The sequence below is a fragment of the Zootoca vivipara genome, chromosome 13 (assembly GCF_965207765.1).
Source record: "Zootoca vivipara chromosome 13, rZooViv2.hap1.1, whole genome shotgun sequence".
Classification (NCBI taxonomy): Eukaryota; Metazoa; Chordata; class Lepidosauria; order Squamata; family Lacertidae; genus Zootoca; species Zootoca vivipara.
The window spans coordinates 20,354,772-20,379,364 of record NC_142596.1 but is presented as its reverse complement, the minus strand read 5'-3'; the positions used below and the strand labels follow the sequence as shown (position 1 = coordinate 20,379,364).

Genomic DNA, 24,593 nt, shown 5'->3' with positions numbered 1-24,593 from the left:
ATTTCTTAAAGATGTGAAGTTGCCGATGAGAAAAGCCCCCCCCTAGTCAGACGGAAGGAGTTCTGGACGCGTTCGGAGGATTTATGAGTTGTGACGCACTTTAAATTGGAGCAGCGACCTGAAGCTAAGTTCAGCTATAGGGCAAGGAGATCCATTAATTTACCAAGAGTTCATGGTTGGATGTTTGGGTCTCCTGCCTGAAAAAGCTGTAAATTCTATAAAGATAAATAAATCGTAAATCTTCATGGTTATGAGAGAAAATGAAAGTGATTTGAGCCTTTTAAGATGGCGCTGCTACTCCGTCGCAACAGGGAGCTCCACTAAGAAGATTTATGGGGAGGCTGGACTGATTAACTCACACAGGAGAAAGAACATCTGTGAAACTTCGTTTGACATTTATCTCAGCAGCTGGAACAATCGGATGAAAGTGGAAAACATCTAGGTGACTGTAAGGGGAAGATTTGGAATATTATGAGCTTGGAGGACGATTTGAACTTTAGAAATAAGACGGCAGTGGACAGTTGCGAGGAATTCCCAATTTCTTGAAGCATGGGAACCCAAAAATAAATTATTTAGATGATTTGGCATAACATTCGGTTTGATTGATATATATATGTGTATAATTTGAAATATTGAAATGTGATATAATTGGTTTTAATTGGAAAATTAATAAAAATATTTTAAAAAAAAAAATTGTTGGAGGTTTTTAAGCAGAGTTTGGATGGTCATCTGTCAGTGTTTCTTTAGCTTTGACTCCTGCATTGCAGGGGGTGGACTAGATGACTCTTGAGGTCCCTTCCAACTCTACAATTATATAATGGTGCAATAAGTGACATTCAGGAAATACTCTTTGCCCACTGTCTTTTTATTAGGGATCTGTACAGCATCTTTGAGGGACACGGGTGGCGCTGTGGGTTAAACCACAGAGCCTAGGGCTTGCCGATCAGAAGGTCGGTGGTTCGAATCCCCGTGACAGGGTGAGCTCCCGTTGCTCGGTCCCTGCTCCTGCCAACCTAGCAGTTCAAAAACACCTCAAAGTGCGAGTGGATAAATAGGTACTGCTCGGCGGGAAGGTAAACGGCATTTCCATGTGCTGCTCTGCTTTGCCAGAAGCGACTTAGTCATGCTGGCCACATGACCTGGAAGCTGTACACCGCCGCCCTCGGCCAATAAAGCGAGATTAGCGCCGCAACCCCAGAGTCGGTCACAACTGGACCTAATGGTCAGGGGTCCCTTGACCTTTACCTTTACAGCATCTTTGGGAGATACACCCCTGAAAATATTACACTGTTTTGCTTGCTGATTGTCTTATAGCGTTTTATTGAGCTCTGTTGTATATTATATATTTACAAAAATATTTGTATACCACTGTGTCCTGAAAAATCAAAGCAGTTTTCAGCAATAAAAAACATAAAAGCATACAATAAAAACAACAAAAAGGTAAAAGCAGACATCAATTAACCTTTATGGAAGGACGCATTCCTGCATAGACCAGGTGGAATAGAAAAGTTTTTCAGCAGGCATTTAACAGTATCCATTCACGAACCCCACACTTTAGCTGCATGTTTATGCCTCTGTATTGCAACATCCATGAAACATAACACTGATTAAGCACTGGGTGGGTTATGACTGGAATGTCTGCCCTACCCAGAGAGTTTTCTTGTCTGTGCGGTTTTTTGCTTTGGGCCTCCTTCGTAGTCTTGTAACTGAGAGTTGACGTGGGCCTGACCTTTTCCGTTGAGGAACTTAAACAGAGTGTCTCCATTTCCGTAAATAATGACACTGCAGTATCTTGGACCGCACGGAGGTATTCAAATCATCTTCTGGGAGCTATGAAGGTCAAACTTTTCAACCAAATGTAGTCACATGCCAGAGCAGGGATTGTTCACCTGCTGTGATTCTGCAAATGATGCTTTGGGAGTTGGAAGTGTATTTTGCTGGACAACCCAATCAATACCTTCATATGTTCACTGTTTCGAGTGGGTGGAAATATACTTCAGCTACCACTGAGGGAAGAAAAAAGAATCTTCCACTTCCTCACCTGGAACATGATTTGGAAGAAACTTTCAGATAAATTTTCCTTTTTGAGGGTTTCCCCACAAACTGCAGGAGGATTTCAGCGTTGCCAATGATATTTGACAACTCTTTCCAAATTTCTCTGCCCACGAATAGAGTGAAGGACTTTGAACATAGCCAACTAAAATATATCTTTCAATATTGTTGATGGTGAAGAAGCCTTCAGTGGGCTTGCCCTGCCCCACTTCTGGTTCTCTCTGGGCCCATTGCTTTCTTTATCAGCTAGTATGAGCTAAACATCTAGTTTCGTGCAGAATTGAGTGAACTAAAAATTGTGCACCTAGAGAATTTTCTTCTCTCTCTCTCTCTCTTAAAAGAATATTTGGCAAAATCCCTCTGCTGAATTTCACCACTCACAAATAGGGTAGACATTTCCATTTGATTGGCCTGTATTTGGAAACTCCAGAATAGGTTTGCCTGGTGCACCCCTATCTTCTAGGCCAGGAGTGGCTAAACCGCAACCTCTGGGCTATATTGCCCCTGAGTGATTTTAAATTGCCTTCAAAGCTCCCCCCCCATTTGACTAGTTAAATTCACATCAGCTTCAGTCACTACAGCTGTGCTGGCTGTGGTTAATGGGAATTGTTGTCCAAAACATATGGAGGGCGTTGGGCTATGGAGGCATCTAACAGTGTGTTTCTTTTTGTTTTGTGTTTGGTCTTTTGTGTGGTAGCCTGATGTTGATAAAGCAGTAGAGGCAGCAAAAGCAGCCTTCCAAAGAGGATCTTTGTGGAGACAAATGGATGCTGTGAGCCGAGGAAGGCTCCTGAGCAAGCTGGCTGACCTCATTGAGAGAGACAGAGTGGTGTTGGCGGTAAGTGATGTCTGAAGTGTGTCTGTCTGGAGAGATTAAGTCAGAAACTGTTAAGAGCCTACTTACTCTGCAATGCATAAGCCATTGGTTCTACAATAGCAAGGGTAGCCAACATGTGCCCCCCAGATTTGTTGAACCTCAGCCTTCCTCATTCCTAGCCAGTAATCAGAGGTGATGGGACATGCCTTCAAGCAACTTCTGGAAGGTTCCAGGTTGGCTACCAAGTTCTTGACTCTATTTCAAAGGGTAGGCAGCTTATGAGATTACAACTTTTTAGCTAGCTAACTTCCTTCATTTAGACCAGATAGTAAAAAAATCTAGGTTTCAGGAGAGAGTAGAATTAGCGAGGGGGAGTGGTGGAAACCTCTGTCCTTTTCAGCCTGAAGAAACCTACCTATTAATGTATATACAAACTCAGAGTTGTAGAATAATGCTTCTCCATCATTGGAGACACATATACCTGAACAGGGATGGGGAACCTCTTGTTGTTGTAACGCCCATCCACCATGACCATTGGCCACGGGGGCTGTGACTGATGGGAATTGGAGTGCCACAGGTTCCCCATCCCTGTACTAAATGATGCTTTATTGAGAACCTCTAAAATATCACTTACCTGAAAACAGCATCAGTGTGTGACCTTTTTATGGCCTGAGGCAAAAGAGTAAATGATCCCCTCCCCACTCTCCCCAACTAAAGGTTTATAGTAACCCACACTAGCTATGTTATTTTGATACAAGACAGAAAATACCACAAATGTGTCTCTCTGGGAGAGAGAAAATTACAACAATAATAAATTCAATAACTAGCTCACTGGAAGGACAGATCGTGAAGCTGAGGCTCCAATACTTTGGCCACCTCATGAGATGAGAAGACTCCCTGGAAAAGACCCTGATGTTGGGAAAGATTGAGGGCACTAGGAGAAGGGGACGGCAGAGGACGAGATGGTTGGACAGTGTTCTCGAAGCTACGAACATGAGTTTGACCAAACTGCGGGAGGCAGTGGAAGACAGGAGTGCCTGGCGTGCTATGGTCCATAGGGTCACGAAGAGTCGCACACGACTAAACGACTAAACAACAACAAACCAATAGCTGCACATTCATGGCACCCAAAGTGAGCTGCTTCACTCTAATGTTAGGGCCTACCCTGCAACTTTGGTCACCTACTGCTTCCACTGAAGGAGGGGGGAAGAGAGATCTTCATGGGGATTAGACAATAGTAGCATGTAAAGAAATGTAAGAAATTCAGTTCAGTTCACATTGAAAGGAGAACTATTTAATTCACACTTTCCAAAACAATGTGTGAAATGAAACACAGCCATCTTTCAAAATTTGCAGTTCTCTGAATTTTGCAATGCAGTTTTCCAGCCAAGTAATGTGTACAACAAGGCAAATATTAGATTAAAGTGTACATGAAATTGCGCATCTTACTGAAAATAGTATACAAAAATGCATTATATTGGGGAAATTGCTTTGCATATTAGGGAAATTGCTTACAAATGACCATGTGTATATTTTAGGCGAAATTTACACTAAAATACTAGTGAATTTCCAGAGGACTTGAGGGGAAAATGCAAACTGATGTGGAAATGTAGATTGAATTTAAGACTGGAAGAATGATAAACCAAAATGGACAGGTTCACCCATCCCCAGTAATATGCCCCCATAGCAAATAGGGTGGGGGATTGACATTTTGTTTCATTCCAGACCTTGGAAACAATGGACACAGGGAAACCATTTCTGCAAGCATTTTTCATTGACCTTGAAGGCTGCATAAAGACACTTAGATACTATGCTGGCTGGGCCGATAAAATTCAGGGGAAGACTATACCTGTGGGTAAGTTGGAGCTTGTGTCTTATACATGTAACTTCATAGGTCTGGCAAACAGAAGTAACCTGTAGTGAGGTTAGCCATGGCTAGCATATGGCTTTGGTTTGCAGGAACAGTTCTCAGATTCCTTCCTCTTTGCCCTGGTTCACAGGAAACCATAATTTACCTATAAACCAGGATTAGAAATCCACTTCAGACAGGCTGCCTGAAGCCTACTGCTGACTGCCAAACCATAGTTTGGCCATGTTGCTGGGCTTTCAGCTGCAATCTTTCTTTCATATGCTTAGGAGAGAGGTATAAACAAGGGGCTATTTCACACATAATATGAAGCTACTGTTTAAGAAGCCATTGTTTGTTCAAGCAGACATAGTGATTATAGACTATAAAAAGAACCCTTGCCTTGTTTATCAAAAATTAGTTTTTTAACTACTCTTGCCTCCTGATTTTGTATTCTGGTCTGGGATGGAGTGGTTAAGGAAGCAAACCATGCTTAAGGAAGGGTGCTTGGTTTACACATAACACCAAGCCATAGTTAAAACAAACCAAGGTTCATAAGCAATACTTCATCTTGATGTCTGTTGGCAGTAAAACCATAGTGAAGCCTCTGGACCAGATTTACATATAACAGTAAGCCATGGTTCTATAAACCATAGCTAAGTAACTCATGGTTTAGCATGATGTGTGAACTGGGTTTAGTAATCCAGCCACCTTTATTTTGGTGGGAAAGCAGCTGTAGGGTCCCAATCTGGTTGGGAGTACTGTACTGGTTTTATGGGTGCTGTGGGTAGTAAACAGCAATTCCAGGGACAAAAAAAGCCAAGGAGGTGTGATTTTTAGCATTGAAAAATGCTTTCCCCAGCTGGATTGGATCTTTGATCACATAGGATCATTCACATCACAATCATCAAAGGTAGATGACTTGCACTCTCAAAATTTTTGCAGATGAAAACTTTGTCTGCTTCACCCGACATGAGCCTGTGGGGGTTTGCGGTGCCATTACACCGGTGAGTAAAATGTCATATTTTGCATTTCTGGGGAAGTATTCTGTACTGCCAACATCTTGATTTTTGCCTGTTCAAGTGAATAATATTAATGTATCCTTCGGTTTCTGAGGTTTCAAGCCAATCCAGCCAACACTCTTCCAAGTGGCTGTGAAGGATGGATAAATAAATAAAATCCTCATCTCCACTCACAATGTCAAATGTGGCTGCTTGAGAAGTAACCTGGTTTCCTTTAAACTTTGAAACAAGTTGTGTTATTCATTCTGGATCATAACCTCCCCCCCCCCAGAGGGTTAAGATACAGATGCCTTGCTTTTCCCAGTCTTGAAAGAGATTACAATATTGACCATGGCCTGCTAGGTAACTGCCAGTATATGGCCTGTTAACTGAGCTTTGTGAAGATCCTATCTGTATTTCCTTTGTTCACAATTTTGGTTGTGTCCAGTTCCACTTCCCTTCTATTGGAATATAGGAATCTGCATTATGCAGAGTCAAGCCATGGACCCATCTAGCTCAGTTTTGTCTATACTGACTGGTAGTGACTTTCTAGGGTTTCAGAAGGCCTATGTGGACATGCTGGTGGAACCTTCTGCCTGTAGAGTAGATGCTCTCCTCCTGAACCTGCAGCCCGCCCTTAGTAGTGGGAGAAGCTACTGCGTTCAGAGCTGCAGGAGACGTAAAGAGTCCAGTACTAGGAGCAGATTAGCTGCCTTTTCTCATTAGGGAAAACTCCCATCTAATTGCACCGCAGCTGAGACTTTGGAGTGGCTGGGGCTATACTCTGTCGCTTGCTTAGCATAATGGTTAATCCAGCGTATCATTGCCCATTCTGTTGATTACGCTGCTGGGGAAGATCACCACCAACAATTAACTCTACTTAAATCTACAACAGGTATTTTCATTGGCAGAAGATGCTTGTAACTAGGCTGAGAATGTTTACACAGCTGTTGGAATAAAATACCACTCTGGGATATTTCCTTACCACTGTTGGGAGGTGGCCAGTATAGTGTTAGACTAGACTAGGGTTGACATCTGATGTCTCCAGGAAAACAAATGCATAATTTTGCTGGGTAGACTGGAGACTCTACTGAGATTGAACTTACTTTTTGCCTCCCTTTGGCCAGATGAAAGGATTAGAAGTAGCTACTAGTGATTGTGGAGAGATTTGATTCAGTTCACATTCACAGCTGAATCAATTGAATTCACACTTTCTGGAACAATATGCAGCCTGAAACACAGCTTTTCCTTCACAATTTGCACTTATCTGAATTCTGCATAAGAGGTGGTTATTGGTGAAAATAATTTGCAAAAATGCACAATATTAGGGACAGCTACTTGCAAAGCTATGTACGTTAGTCAAAACTGCATATAAAAATGCATTAGATGCACTCAAATGCTGATCGGATTTTCATGGTGCGTTTTTTTAAATAAACTAATAAATAAATTGCAAATTGCTACAAAATGTGGAGAACTGAAGATTGGAAAAACGAGAAATGGGGAGAACTGAAATTAACAGATCCTTCCATCCATAGGAGCTACTAGCACTCCAGCTAGTCTAGAAGAGTAGATTCAAACCAAGCAGGCCACGAATAGAATAGAATAGGTTATTTCCCAGCCCTACCTAAGAACCTTTAAACCAAGGCTATAAACCTGTGGTCCTCCCAGTGTTGCTGGACTACAACTCCTGAGTAGGGCATCACAGGTTTTCCAGCCCTTCTTTAAACAGAGGTGTTAGGGATTGTCTGAATTGTTTATGCATGCATGTGTTCGGCTAAGGGAATCAAGACCTCTGGATTTTTTTTTAACATCACATGCAAGGGGAAGCCAAAATGGTGCTGTCCAGATGTTAATGGGGTATATAACTTTATCATTTGTGACCACTAGCTGTGCTGTCTGGGGCTGATGATATTCAAACATCTGGTGGTAGACGAACAGCATCATGTTGTCTACCCCAAATGCCTGGGGATTTGTATCCACATCTCTTTTGTATAAACCTCTCCTCAGCAAAAACAAATGCCCATAAATTTCTCCAGCTTTAGTTGTGCTCCTTGGAGATCTTAGTTTGTACTGATGCCAACATGACTGGAGGAAAACACACCACCTGCATTCTGTTGGATTTTGGAGCAGTCCTTTTTCCATGTGGTCCTTTCACATAGTTGATCTATCTTTCCACCTATAGTTCCCTTCCTCCGTAGATTCCCTCTGGTCTTACAGAGCTGGGAAGATCTGCCTCACTTGCCCTAGAATAGGATTTTAAGAGCAGCTGTTCTGTGGTCTTATTTTCTTCAATGGACGCATTGTAAGGTTACCAGACGTCCCAGTTTCCCAGGGACAGTCTCCGGATTTACAAATCAGTCCCCATACAAAATGAATTGAAGTTGAAAAGTGTCCCCAGATTCATTGAAAAAAAATCTGGTAACCTTAAGTCGTATTGATACTTGGGTATGATCTGCCAGTGTTGCTGGTACAGTTCTGCTTTTCTGTGTATATGCTGAAGAAGAAGAGGAGGAGTTTGTATTTGATATCCCGCTTTATCACTACCTGAAGGAGTCTCAAAGCGGCTAACATTCTCCTTTCCCTTCCTCCCCCACAACAAATACTCTGTGAGGTGAGTGAGGCTGAGAGACTTCAGAGAAGTGTGACTAGCCCAAGGTCACCCAGCAGCTGCATGTGGAGGAGTGGGGAAGCGAGACCGGTTCACCAGATTACGAGTCTACCACTCTTAACCACAACACCACACTGGCTGAGACAAGTAGCACTACAGTGACACCTGGGGACAGGATAAAGTATTACAACATCAACAGAAGAGGCAACTACGTGTTCTGTCTAGAGAAGAATTACGGTTTTAATATAAAAGGGAGGGCATAAGTACTTGACAAAGTATATAACAATATGTACATGTGGTACAAACTCAGCTTCAGTGTGCAGAAATTGCCAATGCTACTCAGGGGTGTTGTTGGTTTTTTGGAGGAAGAGGCTGTAATGATACAATTGTGAAGCCGCCTTCTGAATTCCTAGAACAAGAGTCAAAGTATTGAAATTGTAGCAATGACATCCTCATAAGGTGAATGTCACAATCTTTTCTTTCAGTGGAACTTCCCATTGCTCATGCTGATTTGGAAGATCGCACCTGCTCTGTGTTGTGGAAATACCTTAGTTGTTAAACCTGCTGAGCAAACCCCCCTCACTTCACTATACATTGGCTCTTTAGTCAAGGAGGTGAGTAATGTAGAAGCCAGGCAGATGGGCTTGTGCGACTTTACACACTCAATGGGGGGGGGGGGAGACCCTGCCCTGTAATGCCAAAGGAATGGAGGTTTGATGACTGGCAAGGAGTGGATGCTTCGTGCTTAAATCATACACTCCAACGGCACCCACTCACCCTAACAAAGGGCACAAATTCTCCTTTGCATGCCGCCCCACTCCCTTGAAATGAAAGCCATGCCCTAATTTTTCTTATTCTGACTCTGGAATAAAACGTCTTTTTTTCCAGGCAGGATTTCCTCCAGGTGTGGTTAACATTGTGCCGGGATATGGTCCCACAGCTGGAGCTGCTATTTCTACGCATCCTAACATTGACAAAGTAGCTTTTACTGGGTCAACAGAGGTAGGTGGTTTTAAACATTTGTGTTTGCCTCTCTTCTTACCCACCTGCCACTCTACAACCCCCAGTTAGTAACCCCTAAAAAGCATAGAAATTAGCCTACATAGGATGCTTCCTGTCCCTTGAGCCACAACACTGGCTCTCACCAGTATGTTTTGGAAGTAATTTCTTAAAATGGGTACACACTATACTTTTAAAGTACATTCAAAGCATGTTATTTCCCTCAAATAATTCTGGCCACTGTAGTTTACCCTTCACGGTTACAATTTTCAGCAACCCTTAACAAGCTACAGTGCCCAGAATTCTTTGAGAGGAAGTATATGCTTTAAAAGTATAGTGTGAGAGCAGCTATATTTTTTTTGTTGGGTGGTGTGGCTTGCAAATAGGCAGGCTTTGCATTGCTGGATAGGAATAGTTCTTGATGTAGCAACTTCGTATTCTCAACAACGCAGTCTCAAGAAAAAGGTTGAGTTCTGCATACTCTGTTCGCCACTTGCCAGAGAGTATCTCCTTAAATGTTCCCTAAGAAGAGTCCTGCTGGGTCAAGCCAAAGGCCCATCTAGTCCCCGTGTCTTTCTAATAGCTAGATGCCAATGGGAAGCCCACAAACAGGGCCTGAATGCAACAGCAGTCTGCTCACCTGCGATTCCTGGCAGCTGGTACATTCCCTCCAACAGCGGAGGCATAACCCAGCTATTTCATATCCATGAATTTATCTAATCCTCTTTTAAAGCCATCACCACCTCTTGTGGGTGGGAGTTCCCAACTTTAACTATGTGCTTTGTGAAGACGTATTTTGTCTGTCCTGAATCTTCCAACATTCACTTGCTGGTCCCAAGTTCTAGCCTCGTCAGCAAAGAAACAACTTCTCTCTGCTCATTTCTCCATACCATGCACAATTCTCTAGCATGCCCCCCCCCCCCCGCAAAAAAATGTGTTTTACTCTAGCATGGTTTGTTTATACACTCACGTCACCCATGGAGCCCCCGAGTTATGACATATATTTGCAAACTGCACCTTGCTTATATTCAGTCTAAACAGAGTAATTTGTGATTTCATCAGATGCCACTTTAACAGAAACCCTGATTTGCCCCATGCATTCAATGTTTGTGGTTCAGAGCTTAATATCCTCCCTGGCGCACTGCCAGCGGCATCTGCGGTGGCATTCTCTGCATGCTTGATATGACCTTGCATAATTACGATAAATTGCTGTTGGCACCGAAGGTCTCTCAAATGTCTAAGAGCCGGACAACTGAAGACCTTGGCATGTCACACCACCTACTGGTTGAGCTTGGCATGTCTCTTCCTGGTTCCTGCAACGGTTTGTGGACTATTCCATAGGGAAACATAGCAAGCTGCCTTAGAATCATAGAATCGCAGAGTTGGAAGGGACCCTGAGGATCATATAGTCTAAGGTTGACATATTTCAAAAAGTGAAAACCCAGACAAAAATGTTTGTGTGTGTGTGTTTGCCAAAGTTTTTGAGCTTTTTATTGCAAAACAAAAAACAAAAAAACCCACCACCCTGTTTCTAAGCTATTTTTAAAGGAAATTTGCACACACAAAAATCATCACTTCTGATATGGGCTGCCATTTTAAGCAGTTTTCAAAGATTCCACCAGGACACCATTTTTGGCAGACAAATCCCAGCTATGTCTGGGAAATTCCGGGTGTATGGCAGCCCTAAACTAGTCCAGTTGTCCTAAATGGGGATTGAACCTGCAACCGTAATGTTATCAGCTTGTGCTATCCTTTAAATGGAGTCAGACCCATCAGTCCATCTAGCTTAGTACCTTCCACGCTGACTGGCAGTGGCTTTCCAGGATTTCAAGCAGGTTTCCGGTTTGCCGCGGCCATCGGACTGAAACGCGAGACGACCCTCTGGGGAGTCTCTAACATTGTGGGGGCTTTTCCAGGGGTCTCGCGAAGGCTACGCGAACCCTGATACCTCAGGGGGGTTGCCCTGGGGGAGGTGTACCCAGCGGTGCCCTAGATGCTCTCCTGGATTCGGGATTTTGTTTGTAAATCCAAGAGCAGGATTGGAGCTGTGGGCAGGAAGGGGAGGTATCGCAACCCGGCTTTCCAGGGTTCTGTCCCAGCTTTAACTGGAGGTGCTGGAGATTGAATGTGGGACGTTCTGCATGCAAGGCAGATGCTCTACGAAAGCACAACATTGTAAAAAGGTGTGCAGAGAAGAAGAGATTGGGGCACAGAGCTAGTGTGGGGTGCTGGCAAGGTTTCTTGTTGTGAGATGGACCCACATTTCTGAACCTTCACCAGACAATGAACGCAGCCAAGAAAAATCTCTGGGTCTTGTGCTACCGCGTTTCTCCGAAAATAAGCCATACCCCGAAAATACACCATACCCCGAAAATAAGCCATAGTGATAGGCAATTTAACCTTGTAGGTTAAACTGTACCATACTTAATTTAAAAAAAGAGACATCCCCTGAAAATAAGCCACCATGTGTGTGTTTTTAGGAAAAATAAATATAAGACGGTGTCTTATTTCTGGAGAAACACGGTACTTTTACCCACAACTGAGTAACTTGAGACCTGTTCCTTTGCAGGTCTGCTTGAAAGATATCTCTACAGGGTTTGCATCCTAGAAAATATTCTTAAGCTTACTTCCTTGGAAGGAAGTCCCATAGAATTTTATGGTGCTTCCTTCCAGTAGCCATGGGTAAGATGGCTTTGTAAGGGTGGTTCCAAAGGAGAACATAGTTTCTGTATTTAATAATAATAGTAATAGTAATAGTAATAGTAATAATAATATTTGTATACCATAGATCTCAGGTGGTTAATAACAGAAAATCACAATATAAAAAACACAAAATACATACATAATAAAAACAACCCAATATCCCTCTCTTCCACAACATATTTTAAGAGGGCATCAGATGTCAATCAGCCAAAGGCCTGGTTATTTTAAACTCCTTCTGCTCCATTTCCACATGTGAGAAAAGGGTGACTTGCCTGTATTTCATGGCTGCTTTCTTCCCGGTGCAGGTTGGAAAGCTGATCAAAGAAGCCGCTTCGAAAAGTAACCTCAAGAGGGTGACGTTGGAGCTCGGTGGGAAAAATCCCTGTATTGTCTGTGCGGATGCTGACTGTGAGTGTGGCTGCTGCCAATAGTGCTGATATTGAAAGGATCAAGCAGAAAGTCTGTACTGTCTTTGGAGAAGGCCTTGGAAGTGGGGGGGGGGGGTAGGGGAGGCCAAATGAGACACTGTAAGCCAGTGGTATAACATGGGTTGCCAGTGCCCGGGGCCATGCAGAGGGGGGTAGGAGGGAGGGAAACAGATGGAGTACGCATGCACATTCAACTGCAGGAGATTGCAGCCACAGAGAAGAGTCATTCTGTTGTCTGGAGAGGTCACTTCTTAGTTTGCATGGAGAAGCTGTTTTCAGTGGAGCCCAGGGATGGAAGCACACAGCTGAATTGAGGCAGCACTGGGTTTTGAAATGTTGCACCTCCTAACAATTTTGCGCCCCGGGCAACCGCCACGCTATGTCACTGGTGTAAGCAGTAATGTAGAGGCAAATTCAGAAGTGCAGGGTTCCTTCGTGATAGTCATAGCCACACCTTTCAAGGGTTATACAAACTAAGATAATTCAATAATCTTATAACTATATAATAAAAAATTAGGGATGCATTGCAACAATCAATACAGGTCTCTGTGTGTTGCCCTTCATCCAGATCAGGCATCCCCAAACTTCAGCCCTCTAGATGTTTTGGACTACAATTCCCATCATTCCTGACCACTGGTCCTGTTAGCTAGGGATCATGGGAGTTGTAGGCCAAAACACCTGGAGGGCCGCAGTTTGGGGATGCCTGATCTAGATCTATTTTTTGTGCACGTACATGGACAAATGATTTGGAGTGTTCTGGTATCTTATTTTGGCATGACTCCAGTAGTGTTTTCCTTGAAGTTCCATTGTGTGAAACAGAACTTGCACACCGTTCTCCTGAAACTGAAGCACCTTATATGTTCCTAGATGCTTTGCTTGGGAGCATGCAGAACGAACAACTCCTTGGTGTTCTTCCTGTGTGCCTTCTCCAGAGTGACCCTAGGAGCCTGTCCTCAGTAGCTTATTTCCTTTCACTCTAACTGTAATCAGCAAAGAGTGAGAAGACTTCTTCTCAGTGGCTCAAAAGCTCAAAACTGTGCTGCTTGGATACCTCTAGGACACTGGAGACAGGGACCTTACTGCAGAAACAGTAATGGGTCTTTGACCCACTGCAACCCTGGACCACTGGATGTCCAACAGAGGTCACCATGTTGGCTGTAGGTGATGCAGAGACCAGTGAAATGGTCTGGCTTGCTTATAACAGCCTGCTTTTTCTCTCTTTGCATTCTCTTCTGCCTTTCCAGTGGACTTGGCAGTGGACTGTGCCCACCAAGGTGTCTTTTTCAACCAAGGGCAGTGCTGCACAGCTGCCTCTCGAGTCTTTGTGGAAGAGCAGGTGTACCCAGAATTTGTTAAGCGCAGCGTGGAGTATGCAAAGAAGAGGCTCGTGGGGGACCCATTTGATGCCAAAACTGAACAAGGACCCCAGGTAAACTTTTTTTTTTAATTTAAAAAATGCCCATCTTTTGCTGCCTCCTTTCCTGAGGTGGAACAGCAAATGGCAACTCCACTTCCCAATTGAACTGGACTGGTCCTGGCTTTTATGGGTTGTGTCAGGGGTGTTGCTGGCTACCCTCGAGCAACGACACTCCAAACCATCTTGTCTTTAAGACTGTTATTGTGGATATTATTTACAGTTCAAGAGCTTCATGAAAACATGTCTACTCAGTATCATCAGATTCTCGCAATGGCGCTTTTCGGCTCCTCCCCCAGCAGAGTATTTTGGGGACCCCAAATCTCTGCCCCCTGCATTTGCGAGCCGCTGATTGCCTCAGTTCCGGGGTGAATTTGAAAGGACGCCCCTCTGATGTTTCCCTGCTAGAAACCTCTGCTGGCTCCCCCTCCCTTGCTGGTATCACAGGCTGTAGGCAGTGCTTCTGGATGCTGCCTGAGCCCTGCACCCCTCTGCTCATTTCCTCCTTCCTGTCTCCTGCCCCTCCGCTGTTGTCAGAGCCGTTCGAAGAACTGGAGTTGATGAGGGGTGGCTGTTCCCTGTAAGCCCACCCCCTTACAGGTTGTATCCAAAGTAGCACTAAGTGAAAGGTAAAGGGACCCCTGACAGTTAAGCCCAGTCGCGGACGACTCTGGGGTTGTGGTGCTCATCTCGCTTTACAGGCCGAGGGAGCTGCCGTTTGTCCACTCCACATACAGTTTTTCTGGGTCATGTGGCCAGCATGACTAAGCTGCTTCTGGCGCAACAGAACACTGACACCAGAGCAGCACACGGAAACGCCATTTACCTTCCCTCCGGAGTGGTACCTATTAATCTACTTGCACTCTTGGCGTGCTTTCAAACTGCTAGGTTGGCAGGAGCTGGGACCGAGCAACGGGAGTTCACCCCATTGCGGGGATTCGAACCGCCGACCTTTTGATCGGCAAGCCCAAGGCTCAGTGGCGGTATACCGTACTTGTTCCACAGGTGGGATGTTTTGCACCAGTGGAATGCTGATGTGCAAGAGCAGGTTTCCAGTCAGTGATGTTGTCGTGCCATAGTCTGTGTTGCACAGCACATTTTTGTCAACCCAACTGTTGTGTTGTATTCTTCTGTTGTTGACTATTTAAAGTTGCCCGTGGTTTCCAGGAACTGGTATTCAGAAGCATTGCTGCTTCCAACTGTGGAAGGAAAACATAGCCGTCATGCTAGTAGCTGTCAATAGCCCTCTCCTCCACGAATTTGTCTAATCCTCTTTCGAAGCATACCAAAGTGTGTTGATCTGGAGGAAACTGCACTAACATACCGATGGGTTTTCATAAGGATTTTGTTAATAATTGCAAATGGATGCAGAACTGTGAAGTGGATTTAAGATTAGAAAAAAATAGAAACTGAGAGAACAACAAAAATGACAAATTCGTTAATCTCTACCCACAACAACTGTGCTGCTTTCCTTTCCCCCCTTTCTGACAGATTGACCAAAAACAGTTCGATAAAATCTTGGAGCTGATAGAAAGTGGCAAGAAAGAAGGAGCGAAACTGGAGTGTGGTGGTTTAGCCATGGGAGACCGAGGCCTGTTCATAAAGCCAACCGTATTTTCAGAGGTCACAGACAACATGCGCATTGCTAAGGAGGAGGTACAGACATTTTTATTTTAAGACTGGACTGTCATGCTATAAATTTGGGGAGTTTGTCTAGATGTCACCTTTGGGTTCCCCTCTGAGCCTGTGATTTTATATTTCTAGGGTGGAATTTCTGCACATGTAAAGAGACAATTTTTTTATTTTTGCTAAAGTGGTCGGCCAGACACCTTCAGATTAATTACTCTAGCCAAGAATCTTCAGCTAGTATTTTCTGTGGAACACTTTGGCCTAAGCCTGTTAAATACTGCCCTTGTTAAGTTAAACTTGGGCCAAAGTCTTCGATAGAAACTATTATAGCTGAAGATTCTAGAAAGGATTCTGGACTGAAGGGAAGTGCAGTTTGCTGAGAATTGTTGGGAAACCGCATTTATCATGGCAGCTACAATTTCAAGAGTTCCCTTGAAAGATGGACAGACTGTTGAATTGTGTGAATTGTAGACCCCTGAAGAAGCCAAAGGCTTCTTTGGGAGAAGCCATGACTGCTTAAAGTGGCAGGATACTGCTTCAAATGTCTAATGCCCCCTCAAGATGGGGGGTGGGTGGGCTGGACATGGGGGTGGGGTTGTAGAGGCCTCAGTCCAATAGAGTTGACATACCTGTTAAGTAGTGTAGATGAAAAAACTTTCTGACAGTAAGAACTGTTCAACAGTGGAACAGTCTCCCTTAGGAGGTTGTGGACTTTCCTTTCTTGGAGATTTTTAAGCATCTGTCATGGATGCTTTAGCTGAGATTCCTGCATTGCAGGGGGTTGGACTGGATGAGGCATCTCCAAACTGCAGCCCTCCAGATGTTTTGGCCTACAACTCCCATGATCCCTAGCTAACAGGACCAGTGGTCAGGTTTGATGGGAATTGTAGTCCAAAACATCTGGAGGGCCGAAGTTTGGGGATGCCTGGACTAGATGACCCTTGGTGTGCTTTCCAACTCTGATTCTGTGAAATAGAAGGTTCATTTTCCACCTTATTTTACTTTATCCTCTTAGGATTTGTATGATATCTAAATGATCGACAATTGATTACAATCAATATGATTGATTAGAATGGGTAAAGTATTAAATGTAACTGTGTGTATTACTGTAGTACACTCAGGGCCATCTCTAGGCCCGGGCCAGGTGGCGCAAGGCACCAGGGCGCCTGGCCACCAGAGGCGCGGAAGGGGCGCCGAATGGCTGGTATCTGGGAGCAGCTGCTGCCGGTGCCCCCCCCCCCCACGGTAGCAGTAATGCGCAGCCCTTGAGCTTCCTCTCCTCTCCTCCTTGTGAAGCAGAATCAGCGAGACTTCTGCCTAGAGTGGCACCACGCGCCTGCTGCCACTCTAGGCAGGAGTCTCGCTGATTCTGCTTGAAGAGGAGGAGAGGAGAGGAAGCTCAAGGGCCGTGCACCCTTGCTGGGTCACTCCAGGTGCCGATGCGGTGGCCGGGGCTGCTGCTCCTCCTGCTGGCTGTGCTGTGGGGCGGGGAAGCACTCCCGGCTCAGGGGGTCCTGAGGCCGCTGCCATCCTTTGCCTCCACAGCACCCAGTGGCCACGACGCCACGCCCACCCTGGGCAGCAGCAGCAGCAGTGGTTCCCCCAGTGGCGAGGCGGCACGGAGCAGCAATGCCTGGAGGGCGCCTCTGCCATGCCGTGCCAGGCAAAATGCTGCTCAGTAAAGGCATTACATAAAAATATGAAAAAGGAAATAGTTTTGGGAGGGGAGGAACCAAATTGCGGGTGTTCTTAGTCTGGCCCAAAGAAGGGGCTTTCCTGTTGTCCCATTTCTCCCACTGCTGCTGCCAGATTTGTGACATCTGCTGTTACTTTGGCTTCTGTTTCGCCTTATTTGTATCACTTCTCATTTTGAGTTCTGTAATATCAAATAAATGAGCCTCCGTAAGAAGGAATGGGGATGTGGCGACCTGTCAGTTACGGCTGTTGTTAAAATCTCAGCATTTCACATACTCCGTATCCCAAAAGGCACTAATGTCAAAGTAATCAGCAACTTTTATTTCAAAGGCAGGTGATGGATTCAACTAAACTCATTTATCAGTCGACGGCCCTGATTCTATAATGTGTTTGCAGATTTTCGGACCTGTGCAGTCCATAATGAAATTCAAAAACATAGAAGAGGTGATAGAAAGAGCCAACAGCACGGAATATGGGCTTACAGCTGCTGTGTTTACAAAGAATTTGGATAGAGCCCTAACGTTGGCATCGGCACTGCAGTCTGGGACAGTCTGGTGAGATTTTTTTAAAACAAAAATTGCTCAATATTTAAGGTGGGCAAATCACTGCGCTGACCTTTATGCCACCTTGCCCCTCTTCCTCTTAGTTATAGGCAGTGACCTCTATGTTGCTATGGCCAGATAGTGTTGTGGGTTACTCATAGCTCAGTTGGTTAGAGCATGGTCTTGAGAATACCAAGGTTGCAAGTTCAATCTCCGTATGGGAAAATGGCATATTCCTGCATTACAGGGGGTTGGACTAGATTATCCTCAAGGACCCTTCCAACTCTATAATTCTCTGAAATGTCTTGCAGGCTTGGTTTGCCACCCCTGCCTCACAGGGGTCTGCACTCACTGAGCTGATGTATAAAGCGCTTGGAGAATCTGAAATGTAATGTGTGTTGCTAAGATCTTTGCTTCTTAACGGGGCTGGCTTTTTCCCCCTCCAATAGGATCAACTGCTACAATTCCCTTTTTGCACAAGCTCCCTTTGGCGGCTTTAAAATGTCAGGAAACGGGAGAGAATTGTAAGTAGTTTTGTTTCTTTCTTTCTTTTAAGGGGCCTTTTCATTTATTCATTTCTGAAGCCAGCTTGCGGGAAGCCTTAACTGTTGAAGAGGTATCCTAATGCTTTAAATGTTTAGCATGGTGCATGTGTCAGGTGGAAACACATATACTGAAACTTCACAGATCTCCCTCTCTCTCTGTTATGTATTAAGTTAACTGCAGTACTCCTTCTGGCCACCGTGGCTGCAGTTCTTACCCTGCCCACTGTGGCTGCAGTTCTCACTCAGGTCCACAACATGCAAATGAAGGATTGAGAGTGCTGTACACGGATTGGGTAGCTAGGGGAAGTTTGTTACTGTTGCAAGTTACTGAGTACTATATAAGCCAGTTGGACTCAGAGCTAAAATAAAGAGCTGGTTGTTTTGAGAGCTGTGTCTTCATCCTTCATCCTTCTTACCCACTATTCTACACTCTTCTTGCAGGGGTGAATATGCTCTGACTGAATACACAGAGGTGAAAACGGTCACCATTAAACTGTCGCAGAAGACTCACTGAGTGAGGAACAACGCCAGGAGACCTAAAACTCTGACACTCTGAATGTTAATGTATAGTGGGGGAGGGGGAGGTTGTTTAAATCTCGCAGGGGGGGAGGAAAATAGCTAAACTCTTTAAAAAGCAAACCATCTATAACATGTTCGGGTTTTTAAAAAAATTCCAACCATTTTGTTTAAACATTTGTAACTCAGGCCAAAACGGAGGCTCTTAAAAACTGCATGCTGAACAGTAACAAAATACAGTGGTACCTCGGGCTAAGAACTTAATTCGTTCTGGAGGTCCGTTCTTAACCTGAAACTGTTCTTAACCTGAGGTACTACTTTAGTTAATGGGGCCTCCTGCTGCTGCCACGCCACCGGAGCACGATTTCTGTTCTCATCCTGAAGCAAAGTTCTTAACTCGAGGTACTATTTCTGGGTTAGCGGAGTCTGTAACCTGAAGTGTCTGTAACCTGAAGCGTCTGTAACCCGAGGTACCACTGTAATGAATATTGATACGCATGAGCCATGTTCTGCAGCCAGCCCTGCTCTACTGGCACCACTTGTGCTTCAGTAGCAACTAGAGATGCAACAAAAGGCCTTGCAGTTGAAAGCAACCCCTTCAAATCACACACGGCACTTTGTCCAAATTCTGCATCTTTATGTGCTCGGGGGCGGCTGTGGTTGTGTGCATGGGATCTGTATGTTAATCGATTCACCAGCATGGCTTCTCCTAGGACCCTCTCTTCCGATTTTTTTAAAATATTATTATTATTGTAAGAAAAGGGATATAGGGCACACAAGACACACATACACGCCCAAGCAGCTTACAGTGATTTTGCGTACGAGAGTGCAACTTCATGCAGTTGGCGGGAAAACAAACAAATGGAGAGCCCCGAAAAGTGCTTTATAAGCCTCTCTGCCCTTGCTTCCCGGGCTCTGGGAAGGTTGTGTGTGAGAGCTCTGGGATGTTCCGAACAGGGATGGTTCCACCAGGGAGCAGGTCAGGGGGTTTCCTGACATTATGCAATCATGTGGGGACTTCCAGAACCGAACCCTCACGTAACCTGCAAATTACCTATGCACAGCACCTACAGAGTCATATATCCCTGATGTTTAATGCTGCATATAAACCAGTGGGGCATGAAAGTTTTTAGAACAAAGTGCTGAGGGCAAGGAATAAAAAGATTGGGCTGCCCCCACAGTGTCTCTGCCCCAGGAACCAGTGGCCTTGGACCCCACACTGTATATTTCCCTCGTCACTTGTGGGAAAAGTCAGCTCAGAATTTCCTCTTTAGGAGATGGGGCTGTTTTTTTTTGTTTTTTTTAAAAAAATCTGGGTCCTTTGGCAGGCTATTTGAAAAGAGAGTTTGGGGATAAAATAGCCCAGGCTTCAGCTGGAGTTTCAGCCTACGTAACAAGTCCATAATTTCTGACCATTTTGACGGATCACGTGCCTAAAGTGTGCATAAAATTAGAGGCCTTATTTGGATGTTTTACAAAGCTTCGGTAGTCAGGTCATTAAAAAAAAACAACAACCCTCTCCTTCCCCGCTGCTAACCCTGTGCACTGTATTGTGTGTGTGGAGCAAATGAGTGCAGATTCTGAGTTTCCCAGCTCCTCAATGTTGGGATAACTGCTGCATTACAAGCAAACGAAGGGTGCTGCCCTTGTCCACAGTTCTAATTTTTCCAAGGGGTTGTACAAGAGAATATTTATACCACTGGATCCAGGAATGGCTGATCTTCTAGGTGAAATGGAGCATTGCCCCCCCCCAAAAAAACTGCAAACAGACTCTACCTGCATGTCATCTTACTGACAAGCAGCCCAAGGGGGAGAGATGTAAAACTGGCTATCAACTTCCTCCTCCTTGGTCTCAATGTGGAACTTTGCAAGGGTGAGGATGTTGAGAAAATTAGACTCACTTGGCTGTGGCTCCCCCTACTGTTGGGTTCCTCGTCTTCTGCCCTAATGGGCACCAACCACTACTGATTGGATCAAGTAAAACTGGTGTGGAATCTTTGGCTTGCAGACCACCTCCTTTGACTCGTGAGATCCTTTTGGCCAAACCACGCCCACTTGCACTGCATCAGAGGGGGTACATGACATCAGGTGTAGGTAGATAAAGATTTGGCTCTGTTGTTTGGTAATCGCAGAGTGCTCGGCTGGTTGTCGGGGGCTGTGGGGCATCCCAAGACCCTGAGAATCAGCTGGTAGTAAAAGGAAAAAGAGGCAAACAGTAAAACAAGGCTACATGGGGAGAATTTTGATTCAGTTTTTCATTTAAAGATGAAGGTCCTAATTTGCACTTTCTGGAACCATACAAGAGCTGAAAAAGGCCTCCTTTGAAATTTGCCAGTTCTCCAAGTTTTGTGATGCAGTTCTCAAGCAAAGTAATGTTTACAAAAATGCATCTGTTTGTGAAAATAGAGTATGAAAATATATTATGTTAAGGGGGGTTGCTTGCAAAAAAATGTGTGCGTTAGTCAAAACTGCAAAATGTATTTTATTTTGGAGAAAGTTGCATTAAAATGCTAATGAATTTTAATGAGGATTAAGGTGAAAATAACCCACCACAAATTACTGCAGAAAAGTGGAGAACTGAACTGGAAATTTGGAAAATGAGAAACGGAACCGTCAATCCCTCACTTCAGCAATTAGTTGACCTGTCTGCTTATTCTGAGTTTAAATCACTACAATCATCATGCCATTTGAGATTCTATTTCCTAGTGGCTGAGAATATATATATATATATATATATATATATATATATATATATATTCATTCCAGATCAAGCTTTTTGTCTTGTAACTACTTACTGTAACAGGGTTTTAAAAAGAAATTGTATACACTGAATTTTTCTACATTGGATTATTAAAAGCATCACTAGGCACTAATTGTAAAGTACAATCCAGTAGAGCCTTTATATTCTTTCATTGCATGTTAGAGCTTTTTTGTATGAAATATTACTTCTTAAAATGTTTATATAAATATATATATTTATAAATTAGAATGCAATTAATCTAATGTATTTTTAATTGCCATTTGTACATGGAAATGCCTTTTTTAAAATAAAAAAGAGGGGTTCTCTCTCTTGTAATATTAGCTCTATAATTAATTAAAATGTTATAATTTTGTGATATGGCTCAGAGTTATCTGTTTGAGAGATGATTTCCATAATGCTGAAACAGTTGAGCAAAATTTAGATTCTGGTGCCAGGTAAGGATGCCTGAAGAATTTTATCTTTTCAAACCGATCTGCACCTCATAAAAACATAAACTTAAAACTTGTTCACACCCAAAAGGGAAAACCAAACGGTGCTTTATGACACTTAACAGAAAATGCAAAAAGTATGGATTGGGAATGACTCACGTAAAACCTTATTTTGAGGCATTTCAATTGAAGCAGCTCTTAAAGCTGGTCTGAAATTCATTGAGATACCTCTGGAGCAGCAGTTAAAAACTGGGAAACCTGTTATATTGGGGTTCAGGATGTGATACTATGGAAAGCACGGCTGGCATGTATTTTAGGTTCTGCTACACCAGGCATCCCCAAACTGCAGCCCTCCAGATGTTTTTGCCTACAACTCCCAAGATCCCTAGCTAACAGGAGCAGTGGTCGAGGAAGATGGGAATTGTAGTCCAAAACATCTGGAGGGCCGAAGTTTGGGGATGCCTGTGCTGCACAGACAGGAATAGGCAATATAAAACAATGGGCAAGAGCACAAATAGCCAGGGTATGGGGACATCCTCCCAAGAGGGTGCCCAATTACTGAGGAAAATTTAAAGAAACAACTTAATGTTTCAACTAACTTGTTCCAAATATGACAAATTTGTTTGCTTGCTCATTCATAAAGAAAAAGGGCTTCGATCCCAAATGATGTTGGAAGCTTTAGGAATTATATCTAAGATGCAGATTAAAGGCAAAGCTTCTCTACTTTGTAGATCCCACTTGGAGCTACAAATGGGCAACAGACAGCAGTTGACCTCTCCAGACAACGGAACTCTAGTATTGTAGAGTGGGAAGGGACCACGAGGGTCATCTAGTCCAACCCCCTGCAATGCAGGAATCTTTTCCCCAATGTGGGGCTCAAACTCATGACCCAGAGATTATTCACAGGGCTGTAGGGAGGTGAAGCACCACCAGCCACTTATTGACCTTTTGTCCCAAATTTATTTGCGGGGAAGTTAGACAAATGCAAATGTTACCCCACATTTTCCAGCACGTCTGCCTTGAGGTCTGTTTGTAAACAAAACAATCTAGCTTTGTATCAATCTTATGAAATAAATTTAAAAACAAATTACTGCCCATTTTCCTTATCACAACAGGAAGGGGGCGGCTTTGTAGTGCAAGGACCCCCGAACATCTTTCAGCGCACAACCGGCATTTATTTTAACGGCATCCAAAACTGGCAACAGTCTGGAAGGGATCTACACACACACACACACACACACACACACACACACACAAAATACTGTATATATAAAGCGGTGAAACTCCTTTTAAAAAAAGTTTTTAAAAATACATTGAATTTGGCATAGCTCACTGTCGCCATCTAGTGTCACATTTGTAATATTGCACTTCGTTTGCAGCTGTGTAGTTGAGGACCACTGAAGAGATATCAGAATGCTTGGAAAGCCCCGCCCCCCATCCCCGCAGAAAAGTACCCGCCCCTTAAAAGGACCTTTGGGGGCACAAATACAGCGAGGACTGTGAGCAAATTCGGAACTAGCCGCTGCAACCCCGCAGGCAGCTGCTGCTGCAGCCTCACCCTGCAGGGGCGGGCTGCGCTTTCGCTTCCTCTAGAGCGCGCTCTGGGCGCCGCTCCTCCCCGCTGCCTGGCGCGCCGCCGCAGGAGCCTCGGAGAGAGCAAAGACCCGCCTCGCCGCCTCCCTGCCCTGCCCACGCCCAGCGTCGATCGAGGAAGTTGCGGCCGCCGATGCCGCTGGAAAGTCCGGAGCCTGGAGAATGAGGAAGCCCCCTACCCTCGCCGGCTAGCAGCAGAGGCGCTTTTACGCGTGCGAGGAGAAGGGCGGGGGCTGCATTCCCCAGGATTGCAGGTACGGACGCTCAGCGCCGCAAGTCCTCTCTCCACCCACCCTTTTTTAATTTTTAGGTTGTTCCATCCATCCTACCTCGTCGCCCCCCTCGCCCGCTCTCATTCAAGCAAAGCTGCACCGTGCAAAAAACAAAAACAAAACTCTAGCAAAAGAGGGGCGATGGAAGAGTCTTTAAGAACGCGCTGCAAAGTTCATGGCAACTCCCTTTGCTCCCAGCAAAGCGTGCCTGGCGATGCAGCTTTGTTATGGGGAGACGTTGCTTATTAATTTATTTATTTGTTTGCTTGTTTACTTGCTTGCAAGGGGTTCCAGGGTAGGATTATGGTTTTTTGCATGGGCGGGATGTTTTTTCGCTTAAAGGAGGGAGGAGGACGCCGGAAGGGTTGCTGGAATGGTGGGACAGATTGCGCACAGCCCGGCAGCGAGGAGGGTGCGCGCGTGTTGCTGACTGCTGTTGCTTTCCCGTAAAATAATACTTTGCTCCGGCAAGGTTCGGGTTTCCTTTGGCCGTTCTTCCACCTCGGTTTCTGTAACTTCGTTGTCTCCGCCCCCCCCCCCTCTCCTCTCTCCTCCATCCGCTATATTTCTTTTTCCACTTTTCCATCCAAGTTGGCTAGACGGGCGAGCTGTGCGCAACTTCTTGGAAAGTTAGGATGCTCTCCTTCTCCTCCCGCCCGCCCCGCCCCCCCAACCAATCTGCACCCGCTATGGTTTTGGATTCACACAGATAAGAGGGGAGAAAATTCCCTACCCCACCCCAAT

At 44.6% G+C, this 24,593-nt stretch overlaps 2 protein-coding genes across 3 annotated transcripts in view; both read left to right on the top strand.

The window, feature by feature from the left end:
• The window catches only part of ALDH1A3 (aldehyde dehydrogenase 1 family member A3), a 30,310-nt gene extending 10,220 nt beyond the window's left edge, over positions 1-20,090 (top strand). The window contains exons 3-13 of the mRNA XM_035131879.3: positions 2,750-2,890; positions 4,595-4,724; positions 5,661-5,722; positions 8,810-8,938; positions 9,213-9,326; positions 12,332-12,434; positions 13,699-13,883; positions 15,360-15,524; positions 17,589-17,746; positions 18,184-18,258; positions 18,721-20,090. Coding sequence (XP_034987770.1) covers positions 2,750-2,890; positions 4,595-4,724; positions 5,661-5,722; positions 8,810-8,938; positions 9,213-9,326; positions 12,332-12,434; positions 13,699-13,883; positions 15,360-15,524; positions 17,589-17,746; positions 18,184-18,258; positions 18,721-18,793 — 1,335 coding nt within the window. The 3' untranslated portion in view covers positions 18,794-20,090. The remainder of the gene's footprint in view (positions 1-2,749; positions 2,891-4,594; positions 4,725-5,660; positions 5,723-8,809; positions 8,939-9,212; positions 9,327-12,331; positions 12,435-13,698; positions 13,884-15,359; positions 15,525-17,588; positions 17,747-18,183; positions 18,259-18,720) is intronic.
• Positions 20,091-23,512: 3,422 nt separating this feature from the next.
• The window catches only part of LRRK1 (leucine rich repeat kinase 1), an 89,607-nt gene continuing 88,526 nt past the window's right edge, over positions 23,513-24,593 (top strand). For both annotated transcript variants that reach the window (XM_060282940.2, XM_088657460.1), the window contains exon 1: positions 23,513-23,831. The gene's annotated coding sequence lies outside the window, so the exon portion shown is untranslated. The remainder of the gene's footprint in view (positions 23,832-24,593) is intronic.